This window comes from Sminthopsis crassicaudata, chromosome 3 (assembly GCF_048593235.1).
Source record: "Sminthopsis crassicaudata isolate SCR6 chromosome 3, ASM4859323v1, whole genome shotgun sequence".
NCBI classification, from domain to species: Eukaryota; Metazoa; Chordata; class Mammalia; order Dasyuromorphia; family Dasyuridae; genus Sminthopsis; species Sminthopsis crassicaudata.
Window position 1 is genome coordinate 580278595 of NC_133619.1, and position 15151 is coordinate 580293745.

Here is a 15151-nt window from a genome sequence, read left to right on the forward strand (position 1 = left end):
CAAAAGTATATTGGGGTTATAGGACAATGTCATGAGCTGTCTCAAAAATTTTTTTAGACTTAGAATTCCAAATCTAGATGCAAAAACTCTATTACACTACTAATTAGCAGGAAAAGGGGAAAGACAAGTTCTCTAGTGGAAATGTCATTAAGGCATAGCAAGTGGGGGATTATGCAATGGCAGGCTAAATTCCAAGAAAAGTTAGCTATTGTGGCATTTAGCAAGTGGTCTACCCTCAAGTTAGAATTATATCATTAATTGGTAGACAAACCCTTAAAAAGAGTTAGCTATACCAAGAAGAAAGACTCCATAAGGTTAAATTCCAAGAGAAGCTGAGGGGGGATTTACAGGACAGGTCTTTCATAGGGGAAATATAACCATGGGTTGACATTATAATTTGGCTTTCTGATTGAATACAATAAACTCTGGGGTTATAATGATTTTGAACATGTAAAGTGTTTAAAAAGGGACAAAAGGCCCACTTTTATAATCTATATTACATATAGATTATAGATAATCCTATCAGAACTCCTTCCTGCTTGTCAGTTTTATTGGTTAATATTCCGGCAAAACTCTTTAATTGTTTTTATTTCTTCTTAATTGTTATGAATTCACCTTTTTCATTTTTGAATTGATTATTTTTTTCTTTTTCTCAAATTACAGTGACTTTTATTTTTTTTTCTTTGTAAAATCAACTCCTATTTTTATTTATAAATTCAAAGGGTTTTTTTTTTACTATAATTTTGTTAGTTTCTCCTTTTATCGGCAGGTTTTCTGTTTTGATGTTTAATTATTTAAAAAAATTTGTCTTTTTTTTTTAGTTTTTTAGTTGCATGTCATTTAATTGATCTGCTTGTTTTCTTTCTGTTGATAATGGCATTTAATGCATTACAGATATTCCTCTAAGTATTGCTTTGGCTGAATCTTACAAATTTTGCTATGTTGTCAAAGTTATCTTTATGAAATTATCGTTTGTTTCTAAAATTTGTTTTTTGACCTAGATAAGTTATTTAGTTTACAGTTAATTTTTATTCTTTGTTTCAATAGTCTTTTATTAAATGTAATATGTATTACATTTCTACTTTTTTCAATTTACTTATGAAGGTTTTATGTCAATATATAGTTGGTATTTGTGCAAGTTTAGTATAGTAGGGAAATAAGTATAATTCTTTCTATTTCCACTCACTATTCTGCACATATCTAACATGTTTAACTTTTCTAAAATTCTTATCTAGTTCCTATTTTTTTGATTTGGTTTATCTAGGTTTAAGAAGGGTTAATTGAGGTCCATCATTCACTTAACTTTTCCTATAAGAATTTAGATATTATGCTATTTGGTTCATATATGTTTAGTGTATATATCTATATGTTATTATCATTAAAATTGATATTGTGTACTTTTAACAAAGTGTCATCTCTGATTATCTCTTTTAATTGAGTGAATTTTTGCTTTTGCTTTGTCTTGAGATTATGGTTGATAAAAATGCTTCCCCCCCCCCCACTTCATCTCAATTGTAATAGATTCTGCTCCAGTCATTTATTTTAGCTCTATGTTGTTCTTTTTTAAGTGAGTTTATTGTGAACAACTATTCTTTTATTTTGGTTTCTAATCCATCCTTCTATACTTTTTGACTTTAAGGTTGAGTTCAATCTATTTATATTCATAGTTATGATTCTTAATGGTATATTTACCTCCATCCTATCCTTTTATACTTTTTCTTTTTTTCATTGCCTCCTCTTTGAGAATATTCTGCTTTTGACTAATGTCTCCCTTAATCTTTTTTTTTTTCCTTTTTGTTCCTTCTTTATCCCTGAACCCTTGCTTTTCCCACTTATACTTTGAGTAAGATATATTTTTGTACCCAAGTATGAATATGTGTATTCTTCCCCCCTTTACCCAGTTTAGATGAAAATGAGTATTGTCTCTTCTCTCCCTTTTGTCACCTAACTCCATTGTATAAATTACTTTTTTGTACACCTCATTTATGTGATATAATTTTCCCCATTATTTTTCTCTTTTCCCCCCTCTCTCAGTGCATTCCTCTTCCTCACCTATTTCATTCTTTTTTAAAAATCATCCAACCACAAAATTATACCTAAGACTTCTATCTAATTAGACTCCCTCTTTAAGTCCTGGTGATGAGGACTTTGTTTATTATATCCTTATATAAGAATACAAACAATTTAACCTTATTTAGTTTCTTATGATTTCTCACTCATGTTTATCTGATTAGGATTCTCTTGACTGTTGTGTTTTTATGTCCCATTTTCTATGCATCTCTGGTCTTTTCATCAGGAATATTTAGAAGTCTTTTCATTAAAGATCTACTTTTTCACTTTATAGGATTGTACTCAGTTTTTCTACATAGTTTATTCGTGGTTGTAAGCCCAAACCCTTGTCTTCTGAACAGTCATATTTCAAGCTCTGTGCTCCTTTTTGGTTTGTACATTCTTCTAGCCTACTTCTTGAATTTGTAGTTATAGTAATGTTGGGCTCTGCATATTTCATGGATTGATGTTGTTTGGTTTATCCTCTTAATGTCCTTTTGCTGTTTTCATAGTTCTGCTGTTTTCAGTGCTCCCAGAGTGGTGTGATGGAGAAAGAAAACCTGCTGGTCTGATTTCTACAAGTTCTGACCTAGGCTTAGGTCTATCAGTTTTTTTTTTTTTTTTTTTTTTTTGGTTGGTCTCAGTAGACTACTGCTTTACTCTCACTACTGCCTTCTGGGAATGACTTAAACTATCATCTCCTCTTTGGCCTGAGACACTGCACTCTTCTCCTATCAGCAGTATCCCAGTTGTCATTTGCTTTTCAGACTTTGTTCAATGCCCAGTACATAACCAGGGGCAACACTTACAACCACTTCTCTCCATCCTGGATCTTTGACACAACATTGGATGGTGGATAACAAGGCTTCCAGGTGGCAATCATTTCTGCATTCAGCATTTGCTCAGAGGTTTCCTGTGATGTCTTTCTGATACCTTACTTGAGCCATCTCTCAGAGCTACAAAGCTTCCCACCATAGCTGCTGTATGCTCCTGCCAATCTTCTTCACCAGTGTCCATAGACTTCTCTATTTCTCTAAATTGCCTTGGGCTAGAAAAATGATTCATTGTAATTTCTTGGCTTTCCTAATCAGAATTTAATCTTGAACATCTAGATTTTTCTTGAAGAGTGAGAAATGAGGGGAAGAGCTAGACTCTAATGCTTCCTCTTTGCCATCTTGACTCCATCCTGAATTAATCTTTATAAACAAATCTGCTAAAAAAGGTCCTAGAGCCTAGCACAGTGTCTGGCACATAGTAAGCTTATTGACTAGTCTTAAAACTAGCATTAACAGGCACTGCTTTTCTTTTTTAAATCTCTTCATTACTCAAGACATTCATATGATCCTAATTGCATCCATTTCACTACTTTCGTTAGCCATTATGCTTTTTCAGCTTGTTGCCAATGTATTTTGTCATATCCCCAGCTGTAGTATTGACAAGAACAGCAATGGATCTGATAGTCTTGTCTTAATGTCATAGGCTGGTTTTAGCATTTGGAGTTGGAGAATTATCCTAAAATAGCCCAATGAAACTTATTTACCAAAAAGACATTTAGTATTTACTGCATGTCCAAAGATAAGAATATCTGGTCACTTCCCTCAAGAAGACTAGACACAAAGATGGCAAGCCTTATCTCAGGGTATGTTTAAGTAGGACCAGAAAAAAGGATACAAAATCTTAAGGGTCAAGGTATTTCAGAGAGAGATGAGATCACTGATGGTTGGATGAAATAGGAAAAGATTCCTACAAGGGATATATTTTACTTCATTTGTCTTATGTGTTTGTGTGACTTTTGTGCATTTCTTTCCCAGTTTTTGAGGGAAGATCTCAACTACCATGACCCAACAGTGAAGCACAGCACGTTCCATGGAGAAGATAAACTCATCAGTGTGGAGGACTTATGGAAGGCATGGAAGGCCTCAGAAGGTAAACCATTGGCCCATCAAAACAATTTGGGGGAAGAGGAACCTGACCTTTTGTCTTGAAGTGAATGGCCCTTAGAAAAGGCCAACTCAGAGACTAACAATTATCTCATTACGTAATTATCTCATTACGTAATTATCTCAGAGACTAATAATTATCTAATTTAGCATCATACTTAACAATTCTCTAGTTCAGAGGTCACACCTTTCACACCTTTAAGAGAGCATACTTTTTAAGGACCTCCCACAAGCCCATTCTCTGGGAGGATATAAGGAGCCAGGATTTAGGGAGGAGGAGTCAAGATTTCATTCCGACTTTGACCTTCTTGCTAGCTGGAGACATTCAGGGAAGAGCTCTCGGGGAATCTAGGAGAGAGGAAGGCCTCCAGAAAGCTAGCCGAGCTCCAAGTGAAGGAGTCAAGACTTGAAGGATCTGGAGATTAGATTTGGAAAGAGACAGTAAAGGACTTTTAACTCCTGGCTGCATTTTGGGATTAATTGAACTGAACTGAAAGGAAGGCTGTCTCCAGAAACTCCCCAAGAATCCTGCTCACAGAGAAAGATTACAACTTAGAGAAACAGAACATTACAATCATCACTTCCAATTTTCTCAATTTCCTGATAATCTTATTAAGGTTGAGAGAAGGAAAGTGACTGACTCAAGGTGACAAAATCAGATAGTGTTTTAGAAAAAAAAATGTGTAGTTTAAGCATTTTCATGGAGTGCATTTAATTAATGTTGACATATCCTTGGACCTTCTCTAATTTTCCCATCAATGTCTAGGGTTGAAAAAGGCAAATTCTTGGTGAAGATTTCAATATAATGTCCCAATTTTCAAAAAAGGGAAAGGAATAGATTTATATAACTCTAGGATAGTGAGCTTGACTTCATTTCTTATCAGAGGTTTGGAACATAATATTAAAAGGAATGTGTTTTTTAATATCTAGAAAAGAAAGTCGTCATTAAGAGCCATCATAGCCTTATTAAGAACAAAGCAAAAAAAATTCCTTTTTTTTTTTTAAAAAAAAGAACAGATTTATTAAGACTATAGACTAAAGAAATACTATAAATTAAACAAATCATAATAGACTCTTATTCTATCCTTTTGAAGAAGATGTTGACTACATGACAGCATGTGTAGTTAATGTGGATATATGTACTACATTACAGAGCTTTTATGGGAAACCTATTTTATAAACCAGCTGTTAGTAGGAAGAGCTGATGAAATGTGTTCATGGGAATACTTCACTCTTGGGATTGCTGGAGTTTGGAGTCAGTTATTCCTTATACTGTCACTGGCTTTTGGAAAGTCTTGGCTGGCTATGTCACTCTTGGGTTTTATTGGCCTTTCCCTGAAAGAAGGGTATCCACAAGAGACCTATTCTCTATTTTCCTTGCTAGGGAATAAAAGGATCAGAGAACCACTGGAACACCTATCTCAGCAAATGATGTAGTTTGGTGATTAGGGAAATTTACCAGACAGGACTGAGATTTTAATCTGCTTGGATACTCATACTTTGAAAGTAGAAATTAGTGTCCACTTAATGTTTATTGTATCCATACCTCCTCTCACTTCGATGAGGGAGAAAAGCAGATAGCCCAGTATGTAAATGACCAACAAAACATCCTCTGAAGAAAAATTCCTTTCTAATACAAACTTCAGAGAAATTAAAGTCTCTGGAGAAACTCCTTTGTTTTTCTTTGATTTCTCCATATCCTCTAGAAGCAAAAAAAATCTTATCAGATACAAATCCTGTTCTATTATCCTGTTGTGTATAAAATAAAGATCTCAAGCAACATGGCTTCTCTGGAAGCAGATATTGCCCGCCAAGACATCTTGGTGTTCTTTTCCTAATCAATAAAGCTTTTCTTGTCACAGCTTTGAGTAGGTGAATTCTTTCACCACGGAGCCTGCCTTGGCACTTTAGAGGGAGGAGAGAGAGAGAGACAGACAGAAAGAATCATAGACCCATCTCTTCCCAGTATCCCACCCTCTTCAACCTTACCCTATTTTATGGGCCAAAGATATGTTTAAGTAAGAATTCTTGTTAAGTTTAGTTCAACTAGCTTTTCCTTTTCCTTATTTTCTTAGGATTTCTTGGGGGCAAAGCATACTCAATGCTTTTGTGGTATCTAAACTGTTATAAACTGATTGTGCCAAGTTTGTTCTCAATATTCCTCCAATTCAGGACCAGCCTTTAGAAAGAATAAGAAAATTTCTTCATTCTTTTTAAGTTCTTTATATTATCTAAATATTATTTTATCATATATGTATAATGTTATTTAAAGTATTATTTTTTCCAAATTATCTCTGTTGTCTTTAAATCAAAACTTGGAAAATGGGGAGTGGCCACTGAGAGGTAAAAGTTTCAGTAGTAAGAGCATGCTCTTAGAATTAAAAGATATAGATTTTGAGTATTGCTTTTGTCTTGATTCACTGCAAAATTATGAATAAATCCTTTACTTCCTCTGGGTTTTTGTTTTCTTTTTTTAAAATGAGGGGTTAATTGGAAACTAGATAGTTTCTAATTTTCAAACACCTCCTAGGATTAATAAGAAGTAGAAATGACTACCATAGATTAGGGTTAGTTTTCATTTGTTTTTCCCCTTCTTTCAGCCTCACTATTGTCCTTTGTAAAATAAAGAGGCTAATTAGAGAGAAGGTGGCTTCTAAGGCATTAACTTCCTAATAAGTTATTGAAAAGTAGAAATGTCTACCACAGAAGATAGTGGATTCATATTTACTTAAGAGTCTTAAAGTGAAGATTTAAGGTGAATATTATAGAGAGATTTATGGGTTATACCAGTTGATCTCTTAAATCCTTTCCAGTTCTAAGATTCTGTGATCCATATTTAACCTTTCATCAGTAGATCCTTAAAACTGTTAAGAGAAGTAGAGTAATGACTTTTTTGATAAATAAGGAAATCAAGGCCTAGAGATGGTAAGGTAATTTCTCCAAAGACATATACCTTAATTGATAATAGTTTATCTTATTTAATGGCTTACCTTATGCTCCATGTGATTAGTGACTCTGTCTTTTCTAAATGTATCTTCCTTAATGGTGAGCACAGTATTTTGCATACAGTTTGCACTTAATAAATGTTTGCTGAGTGAATAACTCTTGGTCCATGGATCCTAAGGCAGTCATTTTTTTGTGGTAGTTTGCAACCTTGAAATTGTACAAGCAATATTATCCTTCTAAGCTTTTGGTTTCCCATATGGAAAAGGAAGACAATACTGCTTACAAAGGTAATGATGAAAAAGGCTTTAACCTTACTTCCAAACCCCAAATAAACCTCTTTTATTAATCTAGGTTTTTGGGTTTGTAAATTCCTTTACAGGGGACTTTGCGCCACTACTAGACCTCATTTAACTCTGTATCCTTGCACCGAATCCAAAGGGGTTGCAGAAAAGCTCTATTTGACTCCCTGTACCCCAAATCTGCTACTAGACCTCAATTAACCCTAATTTCATTCAGGTACCCCTTGCCTAACTCTCATCAATCTGACCCTAGGTGAATTACTTGACCTCTGCCTCAGTTTCTTCAATTTGAGATATTATGGAGATAATAGCAACTGTTTTGCGGGATTGTTGTGAGGATCAGATGAGATAATATTTATATTATAAAGTACTTCACATAGTGCCTGACTCATTGTAGATATTTAATAAATGTTTGTTCCTTTTGATGAGGTTAGTGGCAGTCAGAGAGTTGTTAAAATCCTCTTTTGGTCAGAGGCACAGGTTCTTCATGAAGGAATTCACGAACCCGAAATTTTAATGGGCAAAAATGGATTGTTGGCTAGGAAGACAGTTTCGCTAAGTGACTGACTTCTTTAGTGGCAAAGTCCTGTTAGGGAAATGGAGGCTGGCACTGAGAAGATAATGTCTTTTCAGTGGGCAGGGTCCTAGAAGCAGAGCAAGCTGCTTTGGACTTTCTGCAAAAGTTCTATTAGGGAAATGAAGGCTGAGAAGAGAATGCCTTCTCAGCAGGCAGGGTCCTAGAAGCAGAGCAAGCTGCTTTGGACTCTTCTGCAAAGAGTGAGTTCAGAAATTGCCCTTTAAAAAGGAGTCTTGAGGCTTCAGGTTTCACATTGAAAGGAAAGCCAAAGTTCCCAGACCTAGATGCTTCTTGGTATCTGGTCCAGATCTCCAATTGGAATTCAAAGGGTCTGGCATCCTCAAAAGATTAAAAAGGGTGCTTTTTGATCAAGATTTCTAATTGAATAATGACACTTAACTTATCTTGGAGAGGGGGATATGCCTTCCCCAGGAGGGCCTGAGACTCCAAAAGGAATCAGGATCAAATGGGAACACAGTTTCAAAGTGATAATTTTAAAGGGAATGCAGTTTTACAGCTCTTTCACTTTCTTCATGTTATATAATATTTTTAAGGGCTATATCTCTTGCCTTTACCTGTTGGACGCCCAACTTGGGGAGAGAGTTTGTCAGTTGTCAGCCAACAAGGTATACTCCTCATGTGTTAAGTGGAGGTTGGTTGGGGGTTCAGGCATTTAAACTTGGCAACTAAGGTATGCTCAATATTATTAGTATAAATGGGGGAAAAGGAACAGAAAGAAAGGATTGATCTATCAGGAAAGTAGAGGAACTTCTCTTTTATTTAAATCCCACCTCTGCTATCCAATACCTTTTCTGTTACAGGACTGCTATTCTTCATAATTAGGATTGTGATGCTTATTCATGCCTGATTTTTTCTGAGGCACTAAAATGGGCAATATGGGGCTCCTTAATTTGAGCCCCAATTCTGTCACTTTTAAACTTTATGATCCTAGGCAGTTTTCTCTCCCCACTTCTTTCACCTCAGGCCTTAGTTTTCTTTTCTGGAATGTGAGGGCTGTAAGTATATGTATATAGGAATTCCTTTCTTGTTCTAACATTCTCTGATAAATTTAGCTTCACTTCTATCTCCATCCAAGGAATGGAAAGCCTTTTCAGATGAGATAATCAATGATAAAAGCTTTAGGGTCCCATACATGACTTTGATAAATCAGTAACAGGATTTAGCTTCTCAGGCTTCCTGTAATTTCTTTCTCCATAGCTACAAACTAGTTGTTTGCCTTGCTATGAAAAGCTAGTTACAGCAGGAGAGATAGAAGAGGTTGCCATTCCAACAGTTTTGGGCTGTAGTCTATTAGAAAGTAGAAAGAAGCTCCAGGTGAGACCTGGGGTTGAGACATGATTGTGAAAGTCTGTTCTCTTCCTTCTGAGGCCCTGTCTCTTTACCATTGCCCTGGTGAGCTGTAGCTCCATGAAAGGAATCTGTTTTGTAATCAAAGACCCTAAAGGGTTTTTGTTGAAAGGAAGGCATTCACGAGCCACTGGAATCTGCTTGTTGAGGACTCATGGGTGGGTAGGTGTCTTCAGATTCTTATCCAAACCACTTCAAAGTTCAGAGCCAGAAAGAGTTGGCTGATCCTTTGTGCTTTCAAATAAACATAACCAAGAAAGATGTTTATTCTGTTGTATTGGTTGTTTAGAAATGAATTTGCTAAGTGTATCTTAAAGTCAATTAAATTTCACAACCATTATGTACTGACATTACACCCAGGGAAACACACAAAGTGTTTTCTTTTTCCCTAAAGTGTTCCCTGACATGGCATTTTAACTACTCGATTTTCTACTTTTCCTTCTGCTCCTGTCAGTAACTGTTGGATTCTTGCCCTTTAGTACTTTTTCAAGCCTCAGAAGTAATTTTTCAGAAATGGAAAGGCAACTAGCTGTTGCCAGAATCAGCAATCAAGGCCAGTTTCTCCACAACACCTTTTTTATCCCCATAGTCCATCCTCTTTAGCTAAAAATCTTGCTCATTTTCCATTGAAAAAAATTGAAGCCATTCACTGAAAGCTGCTGCTTCTCCTTTCCTTCTCAGCTCAAGTTTTCCAGATGCTTTTTTTGTTGTTTTTTTTTTTGTTTGTTTGTTTTGGTTTTTTTTTTTGGCTACTCCTTCTTTACCCTTGACTGATTATAAAGTCGTCCTTCTCCTTGCCAGTGCAAAACCCCTCTGTATACACAAGCAGTTCCATTCCATCTTCAACAGATTGGCTCTTCTGTCATCCCGTCTTCCTTATACTCCCAAACCCACTCAATCCATCCTATCTCTGCATCCTTATCTCTTTCCTCTTTTGTGACTAAACTCTTTGAGAAAGCCATCTGTTATAGGTGCCTCTACTTTTTCTCTTTTTGATTATCCAGTTTGGCTTCTGATATCATCATTCAATAGAAATTTTTCTCTCCAAAGTTATTACTATTCTCTTAATTGCCAAGTCTCAATCTTCAAAATTCTTGACCTTTCTGTAGCCTTTGACATTTTCAGTCATTCTCTTCTTGTTGTCTTTCATGATTCTCTTACCTATTTGATCCCTTCTTAGTATTCTTGTTGGATTCTACAGCCATGTCTCAGTCACGTGGGCTATGTTCTGAGTCTTTTTCTTTTTCCATTCTATTTCACTTAGTGATCTCGTTATTTCACATTGATTCAATTATCTTCTCTAGACTGATCTTTTCTAAATCTGCTTATACAGCCTTAACCTCTCTGTTGCTAACTACTTTCATATTTCTAAGTGTTTATTGGACATATTGACTTAGATGTCCCAGGGGTGTAAAAATCAAATAGAAATGAATATGTTGAATTAGAAAATCACAAGTGAACATTATTTATGTTGTATTGTTTTTTGATTTATTTTGTTAAACATTTCCTAATTATATTTTAATATGGTTCTGGCTACACTTGGGAGTTTTATGAGTAGCCATGAGTTTGATACTTCTGCTATAAGCAAGTTAAATTCAACATATCTGAAATTGAATTGTCTTTCACCCTAAGCCATTCTCTCTTCCTAACTTCCCTATTATTGTTAGGAGCACTACTCTTTTCGAAGCCACCCAGGCTTGAAACTTATTTGTCATACTTGACCTCTCACTCTTTCTCATATTCACCTTCAGTCAGTTGCCAAATCCTGTTGATTCTATCATCAAAACTTTTTTTCTCCTCTGTACCACTCTGGTACAGGCCCTCATTACCTCAAGCCTGGGCTATTGCAATAGTCTGTTGGTAGTTAATGTCTGCCACAAGTCTCTCCCCACTTCAGTTCAACCTCTACTCAGCTGCTAAAGTACTCTTAGATCTGATCATATCACCCCCCTCCCCCATACTCAATAAATTCTAATGGGTTCCTATTATTTCTAGGATCAACTATAAAATCTTGTTTGATGTTCAAAGTCCTTTAATACCTCCTTCCCTCCTATCTTTTTAGTATTCTTACTCTAGGTATCAGTGTATCCATTTTCATTTTCCTCTTTGCTATTCCTCATACAAGAAACTCTATAGACTTTGGGCATTTTTACTAGCATCCCCTACCTTCCCCATCTACCTCCTGGCTTCCCATACTTCAAGTTCTAGCTAAAATTAGCATTTCTATAGGAAGTCTTTCCCAGTCCCCTTTAATTTCTATGTCTTTCTTCTATTGATTATTTTGTGTTTATCCTATATATAATTTGTTTGTACATAATTTGCATGTTATTTCCCCCCACCAGGTTGTGAGTTCCTTGAGAAGGGACTGTTTTGCAATTTTTTATCCTTAGTACTTAGCCAATTCCTGAAACATAATAGACACTTAATGATTATTTGATTGCTTGTTTGAAATTCACATAGTATTTTATTTGTACCTATCTTAATGCTTATCAGTATTTATGTTCCATTCTTAGACTTGTAATGCAGTGGTCCTCAAACTTTTTAAATAGGGGGCCAGTTCACTGTTCCTCAGATTGTTGGAGGACCAGACTATAGTAAAAATAAAAGCTCACACTGTCTCCACCCCTCAGCCCATTTGCCATAACCCTGCGAGCCACATAAATGTCCTCAGCGTCCTCAGCGGGAGCATCTGGCCCACAGGCCGTTGTTTGAGAACCCCTGAAATGGTTCCTGTCCTCCTGGGACAGTTAATTGCCTTTTCTAATGTATTTATCATCACACAACAGACTCTTTTAATAAGTGACTAAAAAATATTTGTGAAGCAAATGCACGGGTGAGTTACATGGCAACATGTGATAGCAAAGGAAAACCCCAGATAATTTACATTAGTAAAATTATGTAACTATAAGAAGTATTAATTTCATCAAACTTGGGAATGCCTAGCATGTAACTTGGATAAATCCAAATAATAGGTAAGTGTTTGAGGCTCTGAAAGGGCATAATGCTGGTGTCAGAAGTAGGATTTGCATCAGGGTTTTCTCAAAGTCCCTTTCTCTATTCTCTATGTCATAATGCCTGGAAAAACCGACTTAGTAAGTTTATTTTTTAGGTTAATAGTGTCAAACTCAAATGGGGACCACTAATCTGTACATGTTTTATTGTTCTTATTTTGTTAAATATTTCCCAATTAAGTCTGGTTTGACTGCAGGTGGGAATGTCGGGGGCCATGTATTATGATACTTAACTAGATTGTTTCATTGTAGATCTAGAACTTGAGAAGACTTCAGAAACTATCTAGTCTAACTACATCATTTTACAGATGAGAAAACTGAAGTTAAATTCCAAAGAGCTTGCTGTTGCTAGATGTCAGCCCCTCCCTTGAACTTTGTGTCAGAAAAAAGGGAAAAAAGCTCCTTTCAGTCTGTCTCAGGTGATCTCAGGGGAAATGACAAACACTCTCCTGTTCAAATAATGTGAGATCTGTTTCCTAACCCAGTGAATTTTGCTCATTAGAGCTATTGGCCTGGGCCTGGACTCAAAAGATCAACTTTGAATAGCTTATGTCCCCAGGCCTTTCCTTACAACAGAAAATTATCTCCTACCCTCTCTCCCAATGGTAGAACAAAAAGTTCTGTTTGTAGAGGAGGGAGGTTGCTCCTTGGCATCTGAGGGTCCTTTACAGGTCACCACTTGCCTTTTTGAGTCATGTTTTCCCATCTCTTCAGCCTTTAGCATCAGGCTATCCTAGTATTGTTCCAGGGAATGGAAATGATCTTACCCACCCCTAGATTTTTTTTTTTTTTTTTTTCTTCTCGGGAACAAAATCCTATCTTCCATTCTTGGGTTTTTCTAGGCATCTATTTTTGGCCCTGTCCTTTCACATCTTCTAATATCTGGCTCTACCACTTCCTAAGTATATGATTCTTCTTGGAGAAGCAGCATTGTATAGAGGATTTAGCAAGCAATCCAATATAGGTTAAACATGTGTAATTCTTATATATTTCCATATTCGTCATGCTGCTCAAGAAAAATCAAAAGGGAAAAAAGCATAAGAGAGAAAAAAAAAACCCAAGCAAACCAATAGCAATCAACAAGAAAGGTGAAAATATTATGTTTTGATTCACATTCAGTTTCCGTAGTTCATTCTCTCTCTGCATATGGATATCTCCATCACAAGTATATTGAAATTTCCTTGAATCATCTTATTGTTGTGATGGACTTGGCTCTTTTCAGCGGATCATCACATAATCTTCTTACAGTGTATAGTATTCTCTTGGTTCTGCTTACGCCACTTCAGTTCATATAAGTTTTTCTAGACTTTTCTGAAATTAGTCTGCTAATTGTTTTTTATTAAACAATAATATTCCAATACATTAATACACTATAATTTAAACACCAATTGATGGGCAGCCACTCAATTTCCAGTTCCTTGCTACTACAAAAAAGAGCTACTACAAATATTTTAACACATGTGGGTCCTTTTCTCCCTTTAAGACCTTTTTGGGATAAAGATCAAGTAGAGATATTATAGAACAGATGATTGATTTCATACCTAACATACTGTGATTTTGTAAAAATGGACATAATAATATTTAGTCTTTCTGCCTCATAATTTGTTGTGAGAAAGGTACTTTATAAATGTAATCTATTATAATTATTTAATTTCTATGAATCTACTTTTCTATATTTGTTAAAAGGTAATCATAATAAATAATAATAACTTGCACTTTCTGGTTCAGAGAATTATTATAGTGCACATATTAAATAAAGAATTAGAAAGCATCCTTTTTTAGTTATTCTTAATTCTCTGGTGTCTACTATAATTCATTGCAGAATAGATGTTTAATAAATCTTTGCTGAAAGTAAGAATGAGAACATTTTGTAAACCACAAAGTACCATATAAATGGAAGCTGTTACTATTTTTAATATTCCTTAATTAAAATCTTCCTCTATTGGCTCATTGGTAACCTGGGTTCTCAGGGGTTATATTAGTGGCATGCAAGCTCTATCTAGCAAATCCTACAATACTGGAAAGGTTTCAAGCTTAGGGATAGAGTTTGGGTCTTTCTCCCAAGGATAAACTTAGCTGTATGTGTAAAGGTTCATCACTCAATGATAAATTTTTATGACCACAGCACCACATGAAACAATTTGCTAAGATGTGGAAGGTGTTGGAATCTGAATCTGTGAAGTCAGGATTCATACCAATGAAATAAGAGTCTTTGAAATGTTAGAGCATCATGGTTATGCTTCTTTTAATCCCAGGTCCAAATCCATTCCTAGGAACTGGATTTGTGTATGTCTTAATTTCCTTTTTAGATTCAGCCCTTGTTCTTCTAAGCTTCCAGAATTTCTTCCTCCTCCCCTCCTTATCCTCTGGCTTTGCCCATACCTGCCTGCTAACTATTGCCTTTGTCTTCATTTGCTTATATCATCTTTGTCCTTTGGGTGTTCTATATAGCCTCCTTGAAACTCATTTCCTGGTTCTTGCTTTGGAATTAGAACTTCTACACTGAACATCAATAGGTTCCCAAGCTTATTATGAGAAAGAACTGAGTTTATATCTGAAGTGCCATCCAGCAAGTTCATACCAAGCCCACCTGAATCCCTAACAATTTTATCTTTAGCACTAAGTGAGATTCAAAAATGAGCAAAATGTAGTAGTTACTTTCATAGAACTTTGGTAAGGGGAGTATGAGAACAAATATGCCTTAAACTTAGTTTATAAGATTCATTTTTGTTTTGTTTTGGTTTGGTTTCTTCTTTATGCTCTTAAGAATTATTGAGGACCCTTTAAAAAGCCTTGTTCATGCAGATTAAATCTATGATTATATGTCATTTTAGAAATTAAAACATTTTACTAGAATTATGAAAATAGTTTGGGTCTTCAGAGTTCAGGAGTCCTCATATTGGATTGACTTTGAAAAACACTCAAAAGTTTCCCTTCACTCACATATTATTCAATCCCTCT

The 15151-nt window shown here is 35.5% G+C and overlaps 1 protein-coding gene across 3 annotated transcripts in view; it reads left to right on the plus strand.

The window, feature by feature from the left end:
* STIM1 (stromal interaction molecule 1) overlaps window positions 1–15151 on the plus strand; it is a 222357-nt gene that overhangs the window by 136474 nt on the left and 70732 nt on the right. For all 3 annotated transcript variants that reach the window (XM_074304975.1, XM_074304971.1, XM_074304976.1), the window contains one exon: window positions 3861–3975. In XM_074304975.1, coding sequence (XP_074161076.1) covers window positions 3861–3975 — 115 coding nt within the window. The remainder of the gene's footprint in view (window positions 1–3860; window positions 3976–15151) is intronic.